Genomic DNA, 18,552 nt, shown 5'->3' with positions numbered 1-18,552 from the left:
TCGCTGTGATATCGGGTGTAAAAACCACCCGAGTGCTGCGATCGACTGCAAAACCCCATTGGGATGATCCATCAGCGACCGATTTCACCAAAACGATGGGAATTGGGACAATTTGTGGTTGTGATGCCGAGGAACGGTCTCGGCACGATGATTTTGATCCTGAGCCTTGCTTTTCCCCCCTTATTTCTCAATATCCCGCAGGCAGAATGGACGGCGACTTGGGATTGTGCCTGGTGAAGGACGCCCCCAAAATCAGCATCCGGCCGTGAGTCCCCAAACCACCAAAAACGGGCGCAAAACGGGTGCGTCGCGCTTTTCCTGCCCCTCGTTTGGCCCGCCAGGACCCATTGACGTCCATTCCGAACGGAACACGAGGCGCTGATGTCACCGGCGGCGCTGATGTCGCGGCGGAACCCCGGCAACGCTTTGTTGTTCCGAGCCCTCGCAGGGCGTCTCTCCCACTCTGCCGCGTCTTGGAGCGAATCCCTGTGGTTTTCGGCCGAACCGCGCGGTTTCGGTGCCGATCGGAGCACGATGATGCCGTGAGCGCTCAGAACGCCCCCGTCCCCCCCGCCGCGCCGCCGCGGTCCCCGTCACCGCCTCCCGTCCCCTCTCCACGCAGATCAACGTGGGGAGCGGCTTCCAGGCGGAGCTGCCGGCCCTGCGCGACCCAGCGCAGGCGCAGCAGGACGAGGAGCGCGCGGAGCTGGTCTGGAAGCCCTGGGGGGACATGGACACCGACCCGCAGGCGCCCGACCCAGGTATCGCACGCATTGGGTGCCTGGCCCACCCCACCTGGGCCCCGGGGGGGTCGTCGCTGCTCTTGGGGCTCCCAACGCTGCCTTTTGGGTAGAAATAGTGACGTTTTTCCGTGTGTTTCTTGCTCTCCGCTCCACCTGGTTGGCTCGTTTTCCGCTGTCCCGTATCGCACCTTTTGTCCCCAAAACCCAACTTTTCCTTCTCGTATCGTACCCATTATCATGTCGCACCTTTTCTTGACCAACCCCGACGTTTCCTTTGTCCTATCACACTTTTCTTGATAAAACCCAACTTTTCCTTGTTGTAGCGCGTCTTTTCTTGACATAAACCCAACTTTTCCTTCTCGTATCGTACCCATTGTTGTATCGCACCTTTTCTTGACCAACCCTGACGTTTCCATTGTCCTATCACGTCTTTTCTCAACAAAACCCAACTTTTCCTTGTCCTATCGCATCTTTTCTCAACAAAACCCAACTTTTCCTTGTCTTATCACGTCTTTTCTTGACAGAACCCAACGTTTCTGTTGTCCTATCGCGTCTTTTCTTGACATACACCCAACTTTTCCTTGTCCTATTGGTTCTTATCTTGACCAACTCCAACTTTTCCTTGACCTATTGTGTCTTTTCGTGACAAAAGCCAACTTTTCCTTGTCCTATTGTCTTTTCTTGACATAAACCCAACTTTTCCTTGTCCTATCGCGTCTTTTCTCAACAAAACCCAACTTTTCCTTGTCCTATCGCACCTTTTCTTGACAAACCCCAACATTTCCTTTATCATATCGCATCTTTTCTTGACCAACTCCAACTTTTCCTTGAATCGTACCCATTGTCGTATCACGCTTTTCCTTGACAAACCCCAGCTTTTCCTTGTTGGATCCCATATTTCCACCCCCAAACCCCAACACCCCCATGTCACATCCCCCTTTCCCCCAACACCCCCATGTCACATCCCCCTTTCCCCAAACCCCAACACCCCCATGTCACATCCCCCTTTCCCCCAACACCCCCATGTCACATCCCCCTTTCCCCAAACCCCAACATCCCCATGTCACATCCCCCTTTCCCCAAACCCCAACACCCCCATGTCACATCCCCCTTTCCCCAAACCCCAACACCCCCATGTCACATCCCCCTTTCCCCAAACCCCAACACCCCCATGTCACATCCCCCTTTCCCCCCCAAACCCCAACATCCCCACCTCATATCACCCCATTTCCCCCCCGAACCCCAACATCCCCATGTCCCATCACCCCGTTTCCCCCACCCCGTGTCGGTTGCAGTGTTGACCCTGCTGTCCATGGCAAGCTCCAGCACCATCCCCGGGAGCTCCAGCACCGTCCCCGGGAGCTCCAGCGCCATCCCCAGGAGCTCCAACGCCATCCTCGGGAGCTCCAGTGCCGTCCCTGGGAGCTCCAGTGCCATCCTCGGGAGCTCCAGTGCCATCCTCGGGAGCTCCAGTGCCATCCCTGGAAACTCCAGCGCCATCTTCGGGAGCTCCAGTGCTGTTCCTGGGAGCTCCAGTGCTGTCCCCGGGAGCTCCAGTGCCATCCCCGGGAGCTCCAGTGCCATCCCTGGGAGCTCCAGTGCCATCCCCGGGAGCTCCAGTGCCGTCCCCGGGAGCTCCAGTGCCGTCCCCGGGAGCTCCAGTGCTGTCCCTGGGAGCTCCAGTGCCATCCCCGGGAGCTCCAGCGCCATCCTCGGGAGCTCCAGTGCTGTCCCTGGGAGCTCCAGCGCCGTCCCCGGCGCCGTCCCCAACCTGGAGCTGGCCCTGCACTGCCTGCACGCGGCGCGCGGCGACCTGATGGTGAGTGACCCCAAAACCACCCGATATCACCCCAAACCCCCTGATATCACCCCCAAACCCCCCGATATCACCCCCAAAGCCCCCCGATATCACCCCCATACCCCCGATATCTCCCCAAAACCCCCGATATCTCCCCAAACCCCCCTGATATCACCCCAAAACCTCCTGATATCTCCCCAAAACCCCTTGATACCAGCCCAGAACCCCCTAATATCACCCCAAACCCACCGATATCATCCCCAAAAGCCCCAGTATCACCCCCATGTCCCCGATATCACCCCAAACCCCCCGATATCACCCCAAAACCCCCTGATATCTCCCCAAATCCCATTGATATCACCCCAAAACCCCCCGATATCTCCCCAAAACCCCCGATATCTCCCCAAAGCCCCCCGATATCACCCCAAAACCCCCCGATATCACCCCAAAACCCCCCGATATCACCCCAAAACCCCCTGATATCTTCCCAAAACACCCCGATATCTCCCCAAAACAACTTGGCATCTGCCCAAATCCCCTTGATATCACCCCAGAACCCCTTGATATCACCCCAGAACCCCCCGATATCACCCCAAAACCCTATGATATCTCCCCAAAACCCCCCGATATCACTCCAAACCCCCCCAGTATCTCCCCAAAACCCCCCGATATCACCTCAAAATCTCCCGATATCTCCCCAAACCCCCTGATATCACCCCAGAACCCCCCAATATCACCCCCAAGCCACCCGATATCACCCCCAAAAGCCCCAATATCACCCCCATGCCCCCGATATCACCCCAAAACCCCCCGGTATCACCCCAAAACCCCGATATCACCCCAAAACCCCCTCATATCACCCCAAAATCCCCTGATATCTCCCCAAAACACCCCGATATCTCCCCAAAACACCTTGATATCACCCCAAAACCCCCTGATATCTCCCCAAAACACCCTGATATCTCCCCAAAACACCTTGATATCACCCCAAAACCCCCTGATATCTCCCCAAATCCCGATATCACCACAAAACCCCTCGATATCTCCCCAAAACCCCTCGATATCACCCCAAAACCCCCTGATATCTCCCCAAAACCCCTCGATATCTCTTCAAAACCCCCTGATATCTCCCCAAAGCCCCTCAATGTTACCCCAAAACCCCCCGATATCACCCCCAAACCCCGATATCACCCCAAAACCCCCCGATGTCTCCCCAAAACACCCCGATATCTCCCCAAAACACCTCGATATCACCCCAGACCCCCCAATATCACCCCAAAACCCCCTGATATCTCCTCAAATCCCCTGATATCACCCCAGAACCCCTCGATATCACCCCACACCCCCTGATATCTCCCCAAAACCCCTCAATATCACCCCAAAACCCCTCGATATCACCCCAAAACCCCCTGATATCTCCCCAAAACCCCTTGATATCACCCCAAAACCCCCCGATATCACCGCCAAACCCCCCGATATCACTCCAAAACCTCCTGATATCTCCCCAAAACCCCCCGATATCACCCCAAACCCCCCGATATCTCCCCAAAACCCCCTGATATCACCCCCAAACCTCCTGATATCGCCCCAAAACCCCCCGATATCTCCCCAAGCCCCCCGATATCTCCCCAAAACCCCCCGATATCACCCCAAAACCCCCAAAATCACAACTTGGGGCGTCCTGCTCCGAATGGAAGGCGAACCCCGAGCCTCTTCCTCTTGCAGAAGGCGCTGGAGATGCTGCTTTCGGGGGGGCCCCCCAAGTCCGAATCGGACCCTCTGGCCAATTATCATTACGCAGGTAAACGAGGAACGGGGCCCATTCCCCCCCAGGACACAAACAGACACCACGATACCCTTTCCACGCCGATTTAAACATCTTGGGCTGCCGATAACGACCCCCCCGCCCCGTTTGCTAATTGCGTTCCCCATAACGAACCCGCTCATTGCCCCGCAGGCTCGGACACGTGGACGCCATTGGAGCAGCAGCTTTTCCACCGTGCTTTTGCCACCCACAAGAAGGACTTTTATCGCATCCACAAGAAGGTAAATCCCCCAAAATCATCGGGTTTTAACCCAAAAAGCCGCGTTTTTGAGTCACGCATCGAACTCCCATTCTCCAAATGTCATTTTGCTGCTTAACGCTGCAAAAAAGGCACCGGAATGAGACAAAACGAGGCGTAAATGTGATTTACCGCGGCGTTTCCATCCTAAACCGCCCCTATCCCCTCGCTTAGGTCCAGACTAAGACTGTGGCCCAGTGTGTTGAATATTACTACATCTGGAAGAAAACGACCAAACTCAAGTCCTACCGAGCAAAAGGGACGGGCAAAAAAGCCAAGAGAAACAAGGAAAAGGCCGAGGAGAAGGTAGAAAACGCGTTTACACAGAATTTGCGCTGCAGGAAAACCGCCTTGAGGCCAAAAAAGCGGCTTTTTGGGCCCGAAATGGGCTCGATTGGCTGCAGGTTGATTGCAGTGATTCCAGGTATTAACGATCCTGGTGGGGTTTGAATGGTTTGGGGGATATTCTGTGGTTTTGGCTTCGCCGCCGAAGGGAATTGCTGTGCGTTCCCTGCCAAAAAGCGGTGGTTTGTGTCACAAAAAGAGCCGGTTTTGGCTCTTTTAGCCTCACCTGGCTGAGTTGTCTCTATGGGCTGTTCCATAGGGTCTTGTTTCCAAGCTGGTTTATTCTCAGCGCTCTCGACCTTTGGTGAAAGGGGGGAATGAGGGGAATCTCTGCTTTCCAGGCCACTTTCCAGCCCCCGAAGAAGAAGCCCCGTCCCTCGCCCGAGGAAAGGGCCAAAATGAAGCAGCAAATGGCCCAAAATGAGGGCGCCGGGGAGTCCTTTCCATGCACGGAGTGCGGCAGGTGAGTTGTTGCTTATTTGGGGATAAAGAGGTTAAAAGGTGTTAAAGCCACCCGGCGCGGAGCCGAGAAACGGCGCCGGACCCGCGCCAAAACGCACCCAGAGAGGGTGAAGCCAAAAAGCACTAAAACCTGGGTTTTCCGCCCCGTTTCCAGGGCGTTTGCCACGATGCGGGGCAAGAACGCATACATGAGGTGGCACCGGGCGCGGGAGCTGCAGGCGGGGACCGAGCTGACCCCAAAGGGCTTGGAAATTGAGGACAAACCAGCCGAAATGGTGATTGCTGCGCTGGTTCTGGAGCCGCAGGCCGGGACCGAGCTGCCCATAAAGTGCTTGAAGATTGAGGAGAAACCAGCTGAAATGGCGATTGCGGGACCGGAGCTGCAGGATGGCACCGAGCCGCCCCCAAGATCCTTGGAAATTGAGGACAAACCAGCCGTAATGGAGATTGCGGTGCCAGAACCGCAGGTGGGGACCGAGCCGCCCCAAAAATGCTTGAAGATTGAGGACAAACCAGCCGAAATGGTGAATGCGGGACCGGAGCTGCAGGATGGCACCGAGCCACCCCCAAAGGGCCTGAATATCGAGGAGAAACCAGCTGAAATGGTGATTGCAGCGCTGGAGCCGCAGACCGGGACTGAGCCACCCCTGAAATGTGTGAAAATTGAAGAGAAACCAGCTGAAATGGTGACTGTGGCGCTGGAGCCGCAGGCTGAGACCAAGCTGCCCCTAAAGTGCTTCAAAATTGAGGGCAAACCAGCCAAAATGGTGATTGTGGGACCAGAGCTGCAGGATGGCACTGAGCCACCCCCAAAGGGCCTGGAAATTGAGGAGAAACCAGCTGAAATGGCGATTGCTGCGCCGGTTCTGGAGCCGCAGGCCGGGACTGAGCCGCCTCCAAGATGCTTGGAAATTGAGGAGAAACGAGACAAAATGGTGATTGCGGGACCGGAGCTGCAGGCTGACACTGAGCCACCACCAAAATACCTGCAAATTGAGGACAAACCAGCTGAAACGGTGATTGCGGCGCCAGCGCCGGAGCCGCAGGCTGAGACCGAGCCCACCCTGAAGCGCTTTAAAATTGAAGAGAAACCAGCGGAAATGGCGATGCCGGAGCCGGAGGCCGGGACTGAGCCACCCCTGAAGCGCTTAAGAATTGAGGAGAAAGCAGCTGAAATGGAGATTGCAGCACTGGAGCTGCAGGCCGGGACTGAGCCACCGCCAAAGTGTTTGAAAATTGAGGAGAAAGCAGCCGAAATGGAGATTGCGGTGCCAGAGCCACAGGCCGGGACCGAGCCGCCCGAAAAGTGCCTGAAAATTGAGGGAAAACCAGCGGAAATGGTGATTGTGGCACCGGAGCCGCAGGTGGGGACCGAGCCGCCCCCAAAATGCTTTCAAATTGAGGAAAAAACAGGCGAAATGGCGATGCCGGTGCGGGAGCTGCAGGCCGGGACCGAGCCGCCTCCAAATTGCCTGGAAATGGAGGAAAAAGCAGCTGAAAAGGCGATTGCGGAGCCAGAGCCGGAGGCCGGGACCGAGCCGCCCCCAACGTGTGTGAAGATTGAGGAGAAAGCAGCTGAAATGGAGATGCCGGAGCCAGAGCCTCAGGCCGGGACTGAGCCACCACCAAAGTGCCTGAATATTGAGGAGAAACCAGCTAAAATGGAGATTGTGGTGCCAGCACCAGAGCCACCGGCCGGGACCGAGCCGCCCCCAAAATGCGTTAAAATTGAGGAGAAAGCAGCTGAAATGGTGATTGTGGCACTGGAGCTGCAGGTGGGGACCAAGCCGCCCCCAAAATGCTTTGAAATCAAGAAACCAGGTGAAATGGCGATGCCGGAGTCGGAGCTGCAAGCTGGGATGGAGCCGCCCCCAAAGCGCCTGAAAATTGAGGAGGAACCAGCCGAAATGGGGATTGCGGCACCGGAGCTGCAGGACGGGACCGAGCCACCACCAAAATACCTGAAAATTGAGGAGGAACCAGCCGAAACGGTGATTGCGGCACCAGAGCCACGGGCCAGGACCGAGCCGCCCCTGAAGCACTTGGAAATTGAGAAACCAAACGAAATGGCGATTGTGACGCCGGAACCGCCGGCTGAGACCGAGCCACCACCAAAATGCATGAAAATAGAGGAGAAACCAACCGAAATGGCGATGCCGGAGCCGCAAGCCGGGACCGAGCCGCCCCCGAAGCGCCTTAAAATGGAGGAACCAGCCGAAATGGGGATCGCGGCGCCGGAGCAGCGCCCGGGGTAGGTTTGCGCCCTCAGGAAACCCCCGCGCCGAAACCACCGTCGGCTTTCCCACCGGACGGCGCATCCAGAGGGGGTTTTTGGGGAGAAAAGGGGTGAATCTGCGCGTGTTTGAAGAAGCGACCGCGGGGGGTTTGGTTTCTCGGCATCGGGTTTGATGGGAAGAGCTGGCGCCCGATCGTCATCTCCGGCACCAGGGGGCGCACGGAACGGGGCCGGAATTGGGCTGAAATCCTGCGAGATTGGGAAAAAACGCCGCTGTGAGATCAACGGGCAGCGGCTGCTCGCGGTGGGAAGAACCGGAAAGGGAAATGGTGGCAAAATGGTGCCGTAAAGCGCACCGATCTGAGCCGAGAAACAGGGGTTTTGGTGTTTTTCTTTCTATTTAACGCGCTTTCTGCTTTGCTTAATAAACTGGGTTCTGGAATGAGTTGAAGTTCGTTAATGCAGCGATTTGTGACAACGGGGGGGTTGAGTTGTTTGATTAATGAAAAGTTAATTAAGGGTCTTGTCACACCAGGAGGGATGGAAGGGGGATTTATTTTGGGAGGTCTTGAGATTTATTGCTGTCACGATACCGGGGCTGTTGGTGCCACCCATCGCGATACCGGGGCCGTCGGTGCCACCCATCGTGATACCGGGGCCATTGTCGCTGCCCATCACGATACCGGGGCCATCAGTGCCACCCATTGCGATACCAGGGCCGTCAGTGCCACCCATCGCGATACCAGGGCCGTCGGTGCCACCCATCGCGCTACCAGGACCATCATTGCTGCCCATCACGATACTGGGGCCGTCGTCACTGCTGTTGTGACGATACCAGCGCTGTTGTTGCCACCTGTCGTGATACCAGGACCATCAGTGCTTGCTATTGCGATACCGGGGCCGTCGGTGCCGCCCTTCGCGATACCGGGGCTGTTGGTGCCACCCATCGCGATACCGGTGCTGTCGGTGCTGCCGTCGCAATACCGGGACCGTCAGTGCTGCCCATCACGATACTGGAGCTGTTGGTTCTGCCCATCACGATACCAGGGCCCCTGTCACTGCCCATCACAATATCAGGGCCGTCGGTGCTGCCGTCGCAATACCAGCTCCATCACTGCTGCCCGTCGCGATACCGGGGCTGTCGGTGCCGCTGTCGCGATACCGGGGCCGTCGGTGCTGCTGTCGCGATACTGGGGCCGTCGGTGCTGCTGTCGCGATACCGGGGCCGTCGGTGCTGCTGTCGCGATACCGGGGCTGTTGTCGCTGCCCAACGGTGAGAGGAAAGCTGCGCTTGGAAGGGATTTCCTGTCCAGAGTCCTCATCGTCTTGGCCATGCACAGCACAGTGAGATGTTCCCCATCGAACAGAAACGGTAACTGGGGTCTGTGGAGAGCGCAGGGGGTAAAAGGGGTCTGGGAGGAAACTGCCTGAGGAAAAGTGAGACATCCCTTTTCCCTCTGTTTTAGAAACCCCAGCCAACTCGAGAGCATCTTGGGAGGGGTCGAGCTGCACTTACCCAGAGGACACAGCAGCTGGAGGAAGCCAGGAGAGATCGGCGTGGAGAGGACGAGCGCAAGGAGGCTGCAAAAGGGAGAGGAAAGAAATCAGTGCCGCGGCCACTGCTGTTGCTGGGATGGGAGACGTGAGGGCCTGGGGAGCTGCGGTGGGGCAGCCGGGGCTGGCAGAGCAGCCCCACGCACCCCTCAGTAGGATGGGAATGAAGAATATGAGGAGCAAAAGTAAGAAAACTCATGGGCTAAGATAAAAAAACACAAGTGAGATAAGTAATTGAAAGAGGAAGAGAGAATAAAACGCAAGGCGTGATGCAAAGACTCGTGGGCTCCCACAAGCACAGGGAGATCCCGCAGACCCCGAGCGATGGCTGCCCTGCAACCCCCTTCCCTCCCTTCTTATTGATGAGCACCACGTTAGGGCGCTGTTGGTGCCACCCATCGCGATACCGGGGCTGTTGGTGGCACCCATCGCGATACCGGGGCTGTCGGTGCCACCCATCACGATACCGGGGCCGTCGGTGCCACCCATCGCGATACCGGGGCCGTCGGTGCCACCCATCGCGATACCGGGGCCGTCGGTGCCACCCATCGCGATACCGGGGCCGTCGGTGCCACCCATCGCGATACCGGGGCCGTCGGTGCCACCCATCGCGATACCGGGGCCGTCGGTGCCACCCATCGCGATACCGGGGCCGTCGGTGCCACCCATCGCGATACCGGGGCCGTCGGTGCCACCTATCGCGATACCGGGGCCGTCGGTGCCACCCATCGCGATACCGGGGCCGTCGGTGCCACCCATCGCGATACCGGGGCCGTCGGTGCCACCCATCGCGATACCGGGGCCGTCGTCACTGCTGTTGTGACGATACCAGCGCTGTTGTTGCCACCTGTCGCAATACCAGGACCATCAGTGCTCGCTATTGCGATACCGGGGCCGTCGGTGCCACCCATCGCGATACCGGGGCCGTTGGTGCCACCCATCGCGATACCGGGCTGTCGGTGCCACCCATCGCGATACCGGGCTGTCGGTGCCACCCATTGCGATACCGGGGCTGTCGGTGCCACCCATCGCGATTCCGGGGCTGTCGGTGCCACCCATCGCGATACCGGGGCTGTCGGTGCCACCCATCGCGATACCGGGGCCGTTGGTGCCACCCATCGCAATACCAGGGCTGTTGGTGCCACCCATCGCGATACCGGGGCGATACCGGCCCCTCCTGGGGCAGCAGGGGTCCAGTACCAGCACGGTTTGGGGGTGGACCCGCTGGAAAGCAGCTCTGCGAGAAGGACTTGGGAGTTCTGGGTGACATCAGGTTGGCCACAAGTCACCAATGTGTCCTTGTGGTCACGAGGCCGAGGGTACCTGGGGGATATTTATTAAGAAGAGTGTGAGCAGCAGGTGAGAGAGGTGAATCCTCCCCCTCTGCTCCACCCTGGGGAAGCTGCATCTGCAGTTCTGGGTCCAGTTCTGGGCTCCCCAGTTGAAGAAGGACAAGGAGTTACTGGAGGGAGTCCAGTGGAGGGACACAGAGATGCTGAGGGGTCTGGAGCATCATTCTGATCAGGAGAGACTGAGAGAGCTGGGGCTGTTGAGCTGGAGAAGAGAAGCTGAGAGGGATGTGATCAATGGGATCAATATCTCAGGTGGGTGTCAGGATGGAGCAGACTCTGTTCAGTGGTGCCCAGCGCCGGGGTGAGGGGCATCGGGCACAGACTGAAACCCAGGAGGCTCCATCTGAACGGAAGGAGAAACTTGCTTGCTGGGAGGTGCCAGAGCGCGGCCCAGGCTGCCCAGAGCGGGTGTGGAGTCTCCTTCTGTGAGACATTCAGACCCCTGGGATCCTGTGTGATCTGCTCTGGGACCCCGCGGGAGCAGGGGGGTTGGACTGGATGATCTCCAGAGGTCCCTTCATCCCAAACCAGAATGGGGTTCTGAGGGAAGGGGAGAGGAGGAAGGGGAGAGGAGGAAGGGGAGAGGAGGAAGGGGAGAGGAGGAAGGGGAGAGGAGGAAGGGGAGAGGAGGAAGGGCAGAGGAGGAAGGGCAGAGGAGGAAGGGCAGAGGAGGAAGGGCAGAGGAGGAAGGGCAGAGGAGGAAGGGCAGAGAAGAGAAGCTGGGGCTGTGAAACAGAGGGAAAAGGGATGTTTCAATCTTCCCCTCACAAAGTTCCCTGCCAGCCTCCAAATTCTTTTTGATCTCAGGGACCCCCCAGGGATCCCAGAAACCACTGAGACCCCCCCAGACCCACTCGCAAGAACCCCTGGGACCCCCCCCCAAACCCAGGTTTCCCCCTTTCTCCCCTCCAGCCCCCAGGGACCTCACAACCCACCCAGGACCCCCGAGGGGCAGCTGCATGGGGGGGGGCTCTGACACCCCAAAAGTGATGGGGCGCATGGGGTGATGTGGATCCCCCTGTGGTGGTTTGGGGGTCCCTGAGTTGCCGTCCCCCCACTTTAGAGCTTTTGTACAAATTGTCTCTATATTCGTAGCTGGGGGAAAAAGCACCCCCTCCCCAGTGCTGCTCCCACAAACCTGGGGGGGCCTGGGTGGGTCCTCTGGGTCCCCCCCACTGGCACGGGGGGAAAGGAAAGGATTTAGCACAGAAATCACAGTATCACAGTATCACGGTGTGTTTGGGACTGGAAGGGACCTCGAAAGCTCATCCAGTGCAATCCCCCCATGGAGCAGGAACGCCCAGGAGAGGTCGCACAGGAACATGTCCAGGGGGTTTGAACGTCTGCAGGGAAGGAGACCCCACAGCCCCCTGGGCAGCCTGGGCCGGGCTCTGCCACCCTCACTGGGAAGAAGTTCTTTCTCAAATTTAAGTGGAACCTCTTGTGTTCCAGCTTGATCCCATTGCCCCTCGTCCTATCATTGTTTGCCACCGAGAAGAGCCCGGCTCCATCCTCCTGGCACTCACCCTTTATATATTTATAAATATTAATGAGGTCACCCCTCAGTCTCCTCTTCTCCAAACTAAAGAGCCCAGCTCCCTCAGCCTTTCCCCACACGGGAGATGCTCCACTCCCTTCAGCATCTTGGTGGCTGCGCTGGACTCTCTCCAGCAGTTCCCTGTCCTTCTGGAACTGAGGGGCCACAACTGGACACAATATTCCAGGTGTGGTCTCCCCAGGGCAGAGCAGAGGGGCAGGAGAACCTCTCTGACCTACTGACCACCCCCTTCTAACCCACCCCAGGTCCCATTGGCTTCCTGGCCCCAAGGGCCCAGTGCTGGCTCATGCTCACCCTGCTGTCCCCAGGACCCCAGCTCCCTTTCCCTACCCTGCTCTCTAACAGCTCATTCCCAGCCTATACTGACCCTGGGGTTGTTCCTGCCCAGGTGCAGCACTCTGCACTTCCCCTTGTTAAATCTCACCAGGTTATCCCCCCCCAGCTCTCAGCCTGTCCAGGTCTCTGATGGCAGCACAGCTTCCAGGGTCACCCACTCCTCCCAGCTTGGTGTCCCCAGCAAACTCGCTGACAGTCACTCAATTCCCTCATCCGAATCGTTAACGAATATATTGAATAATATTGGCCCCTGAGGCCCTGCACTGGATCCAGGCCTCAACCGGACTCTGCCCATTGACCACCACTCTCTGGCTTCTCCCTCTCAGCCAGTTTGCACCCCCCACTCCCCACTGCCCAGAGCACCCCTCCCCAGCTCAGCTGTGCGGATGCTGTGCAGACGGTGTCAGAGGCTTTGCTGAAGCCCAGGGAGCCCACACCCACCGCCCGCCCCCTCCATCCACCCGGGTACGTTCCCATGAACGGCGACGGGGTTGGTGGGGATGAACTGAGCTGAGCCCGAAATCAAGAGATTGAGCCACGCGCTCAGAGCGATATCGGCTGTTCAACCGCTCAGTCACCGCATTTTTAAACTACAGAATGTAGATCACAGGGGTTTAATTACGGGAAATATTTAACTGTTTAATGATGGATTTTTAATGCGGAGAGGGACCAACGAAGTGGGGTTTAAGCACCACTGCCTCTGACGGACGTTTAATCCCAAGAAATTTAATGGGAAATTAATTTAATTTGAAATGTTCTTTATCAAACTGTTCAGGTCACTTTTGAGATACAAAAAGTTTTTAAAGCAAAACATTAATCCCAGTAAATTTCCAACAACGCTCCCTTCCGTGAAACCAAAATTCAACAAAAACCTCAACGAAACTTCAACATTCGTTGTTTTTTAGTTAACGTTCAAATGTCGCGTTTAATGTTACACATTTAATTTATACACTGGAGGCCTTGGTGCGGGGGGGCTGGGGGGAGGGTGTGTTAAAGGGACATTGGGGGGCACATTTGGGGCTGTTTTGGGGTCAAAAAGGGGCATTGAGGTTCAGGGGGACTTGAGGGAGTCGCGGGGGGCGGGGACCGATCGGGGGGGCGGGGGGAGCCCCGCAGGGGGATTTGCTGGGGGAGGCAGGGTCAGCAGGGCCTCCCCTCCCCCGCAAAGGGACCCAGGGCCCCCCAAACCTGGTCCCTCCTGCCGGCTGCACCCCAACCCCCACAGCTCCCCTGCACCCCCAGACCCGCCCCGCGCCCCCCACAACCCCCGCACCAACCAAATCCGTCCCCGCCGCTCACCCAGGACGGAACTGGCGGCGATCGCGGTCCCAGCGCGGTGTGAGGAGGATTTTCAACCGCGGAACTGCGGGGGCGACCAGCGGGCCCCCCCCACTGCCGCCCGGGGGCAACACGGCGACCGCCCGGCCCCGGCCAGCGGGGCCGCAGCCCCGGGCCCCCCGCCCGCCCCCGCAGCCGCTGCAGCCGCAGGACCCGCCCGTGGCAGCGGCGCTCCGGCGGCAGGAGGGGACGAACCGCCACGGCCGGGCCGCTGCTCCCGGGGCGGGCTGCCTGGCCACGCCCCCGGCACCCCCATTGGCCACACAGCCGGCTCGTCACCGTCCCTCAGCACCCGTCCCGAGCCGCCATTGGCCTGGAGGCGGCCTCCTGATGCCCATTGGCTGTGCCGCTTCCAGCGGGAAGTCCCTCCCCTTCCCGACACGGCTCCGCGCCTGCGCAGTGCAGCCCCCGCGCAGCCCCGCGGTGGCGCCGTCGTCCGTTGCGGGCTCTCGCTGCTGTTTAATCCAATTCTTTAATTGTGTTGTTTAAACGCGGGTTCATGAGAGCACAAGCGAAACAGCGCTGGGTGCGCGGGAGATTCGCTCGGCCCAACACGCACACCTTTAACAACAGGAAGTGTGTTAATTACAGTAAGTGTTCATAATGACCCCAGAACTGTGCATGTCCATGAGGTGATCTCAGAACCGTTTCCACAGCCCTGAGCCCCCTGTTCTCCTGCGCAGTGGCACTGGGTGCATTTGAGGAGGGGTCCTTGGGGTCTTTGGATGAAGGCTCCTCAGCCTCCTCACAGTGGGCTTTGCCCCTTTGGCTCATTGTGAGGAACTGGTGGGACCCAAGCGGCCAAGGCGGTTGAACCCGGCCTGGCGCCCCCTTTTTGCTGGAAATCTTGGCGATCTCGTCTCCTCAAGGTTGCAGCTGGTGCCGTGAAACTTCTGATCTCGGCATTTGATGAAGTTCAGCCGCAGGTGTTAGTGACGGGATCGGTTTTACAAGGTGTTCCCTTCTGGAACAGGTATGGGATGGGCCTTGGCTGGCTCTGCCCTGGGTACCACTGATCTGTTACAGTTGGATCCCTGGGTATCACTGACCTGTTACAGCTGGATCCCTGGGTATCACTGACCTGTTACGGTTGGATCCCTGGGTATCACTGACCTGTTACAGCTGGATCCCTGGGTATCACTGACCTGTTACGGTTGGATCCCTGGGTATCACTGATCTGTTACGGTTGGATCCCTGGGTATCACTGATCTGTTACGGTTGGATCCCTGGGTATCACTGACCTGTTACGGTTGGATCCCTGGGTATCACTGATCTGTTACGGTTGGATCCCTGGGTATCACTGACCTGTTACGGTTGGATCCCTGGGTATCACTGATCTGTTACGGTTGGATCCCTGGGTATCACTGACCTGTTACGGTTGGATCCCTGGGTATCACTGATCTGTTACGGTTGGATCCCTGGGTATCACTGACCTGTTACGGTTGGATCCCTGGGTATCACTGATCTGTTACGGTTGGATCCCTGGGTATCACTGACCTGTTACGGTTGGATCCCTGGGTATCACTGATCTGTTACGGTTGGATCCCTGGGTATCACTGATCTGTTACAGCTGGATCCCTGGGTATCACTGACCTGTTACGGTTGGATCCCTGGGTATCACTGACCTGTTACAGCTGGATCCCTGGGTATCACTGACCTGTTACGGTTGGATCCCTGGGTATCACTGATCTGTTACGGTTGGATCCCTGGGTATCACTGACCTGTTACGGTTGGATCCCTGGGTATCACTGATCTGTTACGGTTGGATCCCTGGGTATCACTGACCTGTTACAGTTGGATCCCTGGGTATCACTGATCTGTTACGGTTGGATCCCTGGGTATCACTGACCTGTTACGGTTGGATCCCTGGGTATCACTGACCTGTTACAGTTGGATCCCTGGGTATCACTGATCTGTTACGGTTGGATCCCTGGGTATCACTGATCTGTTACGGTTGGATCCCTGGGTGTCACTGATCTGTTACGGTTGGATCCCTGGGTATCACTGATCTGTTACGGTTGGATTAACTTTAAGACAGTAACCAAACCTTATTCTTAAAGTTGACGTAGATTTACGATATATTCTTTTAAAGGTAGCTGTAACCAAGCCTTATTCTTAAGGTTGACATACATTTATGATATATTCTTCTAAAGCAGGTAGCTGTAACCAAGCTTTATTCTTAAGGTTGACATACATTTATGATATATTCTTCTAAAGCAGGTAGCTGCAACCAAGCCTTATTCTTAAGGTTGACATACATTTATGATATATTCTTTTCAAGTTGGTACCTTAGAAATAACTGATAAACATGCGACTGTTGCTTAACATCTCTTAGACAGACAGTTTGTGTTAGAATAGGTGTGGGATGTGCTCATGGTTGTCAGGGGTCATAAGGAATATGTATGTGACCAACTTGTATAAATAAGGTGGAGTCTGAATCAGCTGTTGGAAGCTCTGGGTGCGAACCCCGGGTTTCCCAGCGCTGGAATAAAGCACCGCATGGAGCTGCGCCCGTGGTTCCGTGTCCTGATCACTGACACCGCTGTCATCGCTGTCACAATGGGCCGTGGGGACAAAGGGGGTCCCCATGGTACAACAATGGGCCTTGCGGACAAATGAGGTCCCAAGAATGTCACAATGGGCCCTGGGGATAAAGGGGGGTCCCCTGAATGTCACAATGGGCCCTGGGGACAAAGCGGGGGTCCCTAGGATATCACAATGGGCTCTGGTGACAAAGGGGTCCCCAGGATGTCACAATGGGCTCTGGGGACAAGGGGGGTCCCACCCTGTCACAATGGGCCCTGGGGACAAAGGGGGTCCCCATGGTACAACAATGGGCCTTGCGGACAAATGAGGTCCCAAGAATGTCACAATGGGCCCTGGGGATAAAGGGGGGTCCCCTGAATGTCACAATGGGCCCTGGGGACAAAGCGGGGGTCCCTAGGATATCACAATGGGCTCTGGTGACAAAGGGGTCCCCAGGATGTCACAATGGGCTCTGGGGACAAGGGGGGTCCCACCCTGTCACAATGGGCCCTGGGGACAAAGAGGGGTCCCCAGGATGTCACAATAGGCTCTGGGGACAAAGGGCATCCTCAGGATGTCACAATGGGCCCTGGGGACAACGGGGGGTCCTTGGACATAACAATGGGCCCTGGGGACAAAGGGGGCTCCCCAGGATGTCACAATGGGCTCTGCAGACAAAGGGGGTCCCCAGGATGTCACAATGGGCCCTGGGGACAAGGGGGGGTCCTGGGATATCACAATGGGCCCTGGGGACAAAGGGCATCCTAAGAATGTCACAATGGGCCCTGGGGACAATGGGGGATCCTCAGGATGTCACAATGGGCCCTGGGAACAAGGGGGGTCCCACCCTGTCACAATGGGCCCTGGGGACAAAGGTGGGATCCCCATGGTGCCACGATGGGCCCTGGGGACAAAGGGGGGGTCCCCAGGATTTCATAATGGGCCCTGGGAACAATGGGGGGTCCTGGGACGTCACAATGAGCCCTGGGGACAAAGGGGGTGTCCCAGGATGTCACAATAGGCCCTGGGGACAGAGGTGGTTCCCCTGAACGTCACAATGGGCCCTGGGGACAAAGGGGGGTCCCCAGGACGTCACAATGGGCCCTGAGGAGAAAGGGGGGGTTCCCCCGGATTTCACAATGGGCCCTAAGGAAAATGGGGGGTCCTGGGACATCACAATGGGACTGGAGACAAGGGGGTTCCCCAGGATGTCACAATAGGCCCTGGGGACAAAGAGAGGTCCCCTGAATGTCACAATGGGCCCTGAGGACAAGCGGGGTCCCCACGGTGTCACAATGGACCCTGGGGACAAGGGGGGGTCCTCGGACGTCACAATGGGCCCTGGAGACAAGGGGGGGTCCCCAGTATGTCACAATAGGCCCTGGGGACAAAGAGGGGTCTTGATGGTGTCACAATGGGCCCTGGGGACAAAGACGGTCCCCACGATATCACAATGGGCCCCGGGGGCCAAAGGGGGGTCCCCTGAATGTCACAATGCGCCCTGGGGACAATGGGGGGTCCAGGGATGTCACAATGGGCCCTGGGGACAAAGGGGGTCCCCAGGATGTTCACAATGGGCCCTGGGGACAAAGCGGGGGTCGCCAGGATATCACAATGGGCCCTGGGGACAAAGAGAGTCCCCAGGATGGCACAATGGGCCCTGGGGACAGGGGGGTCCCCACTGTGTCACAACGGGCCCTGGGGACAAAGGGGCGTCCTGTGATGTCACAATGAGCCCTGGAGACAAGGGGGGTCCTGGAATGTCACAATGGGCCCTGGGACAATTGGGGGTCCCCAGGATGTCACAATGGACACTGGGGACAAGGGGGTACCCAAGATGTCACAATGGGCCCTGGAGACAAAAAAGGTCCCCACCCCGTCACAATGGGCCCTTGGGACAAAGGGTGATCCCCAGGATGTCACAATGGGCCCTGGGGACAATGGGGGTCCCCACGGTGTCAGAACGGGCCCTGGGGACAAAGTGGAATCCTGGAATGTCACAATGGTCCCCAGTGACAAAGGCGGTCCCATGGTGCCACAATGGGCCCTCGGGACAAAGGGAATCCCCAGGATTTCACAATGAACACTGGGGACAAGGGGGTCCTGGGACATTACAATGGACCCAGGGGACAAAGGGGGATCCCCAGGATGTCACAATGGGCTCTGGGGAAAATGGGGAGTCCTAGAATGTCACAATGGGCCCTGGGCACATAGTGGGTCCCCATGGTGTCACAATGGGCC

General features: G+C 57.6%; 1 protein-coding gene across 1 annotated transcript; it reads left to right on the top strand.

Moving 5' to 3' along the window:
- The first annotated feature begins 623 nt into the window (after positions 1-623).
- Positions 624-13,376, top strand: LOC139826885 (uncharacterized). The gene is made up of 8 exons (XM_071803276.1): positions 624-761; positions 2,039-2,562; positions 4,267-4,342; positions 4,499-4,587; positions 4,779-4,910; positions 5,291-5,412; positions 5,566-7,486; positions 13,353-13,376. Exons 1-8 carry the CDS (start codon positions 731-733, stop codon positions 13,374-13,376), a joined length of 2,919 nt encoding a protein of 972 aa, XP_071659377.1. The 5' UTR covers positions 624-730.
- The last annotated feature ends 5,176 nt before the right edge of the window (positions 13,377-18,552 follow it).

Source organism: Patagioenas fasciata, unplaced genomic scaffold (assembly GCF_037038585.1).
Source record: "Patagioenas fasciata isolate bPatFas1 unplaced genomic scaffold, bPatFas1.hap1 Unplaced_5, whole genome shotgun sequence".
Taxonomy (NCBI): Eukaryota; Metazoa; Chordata; class Aves; order Columbiformes; family Columbidae; genus Patagioenas; species Patagioenas fasciata.
Note: the sequence above shows the minus strand (reverse complement) of the source record. Positions and strands in the feature narration are given on the sequence as shown.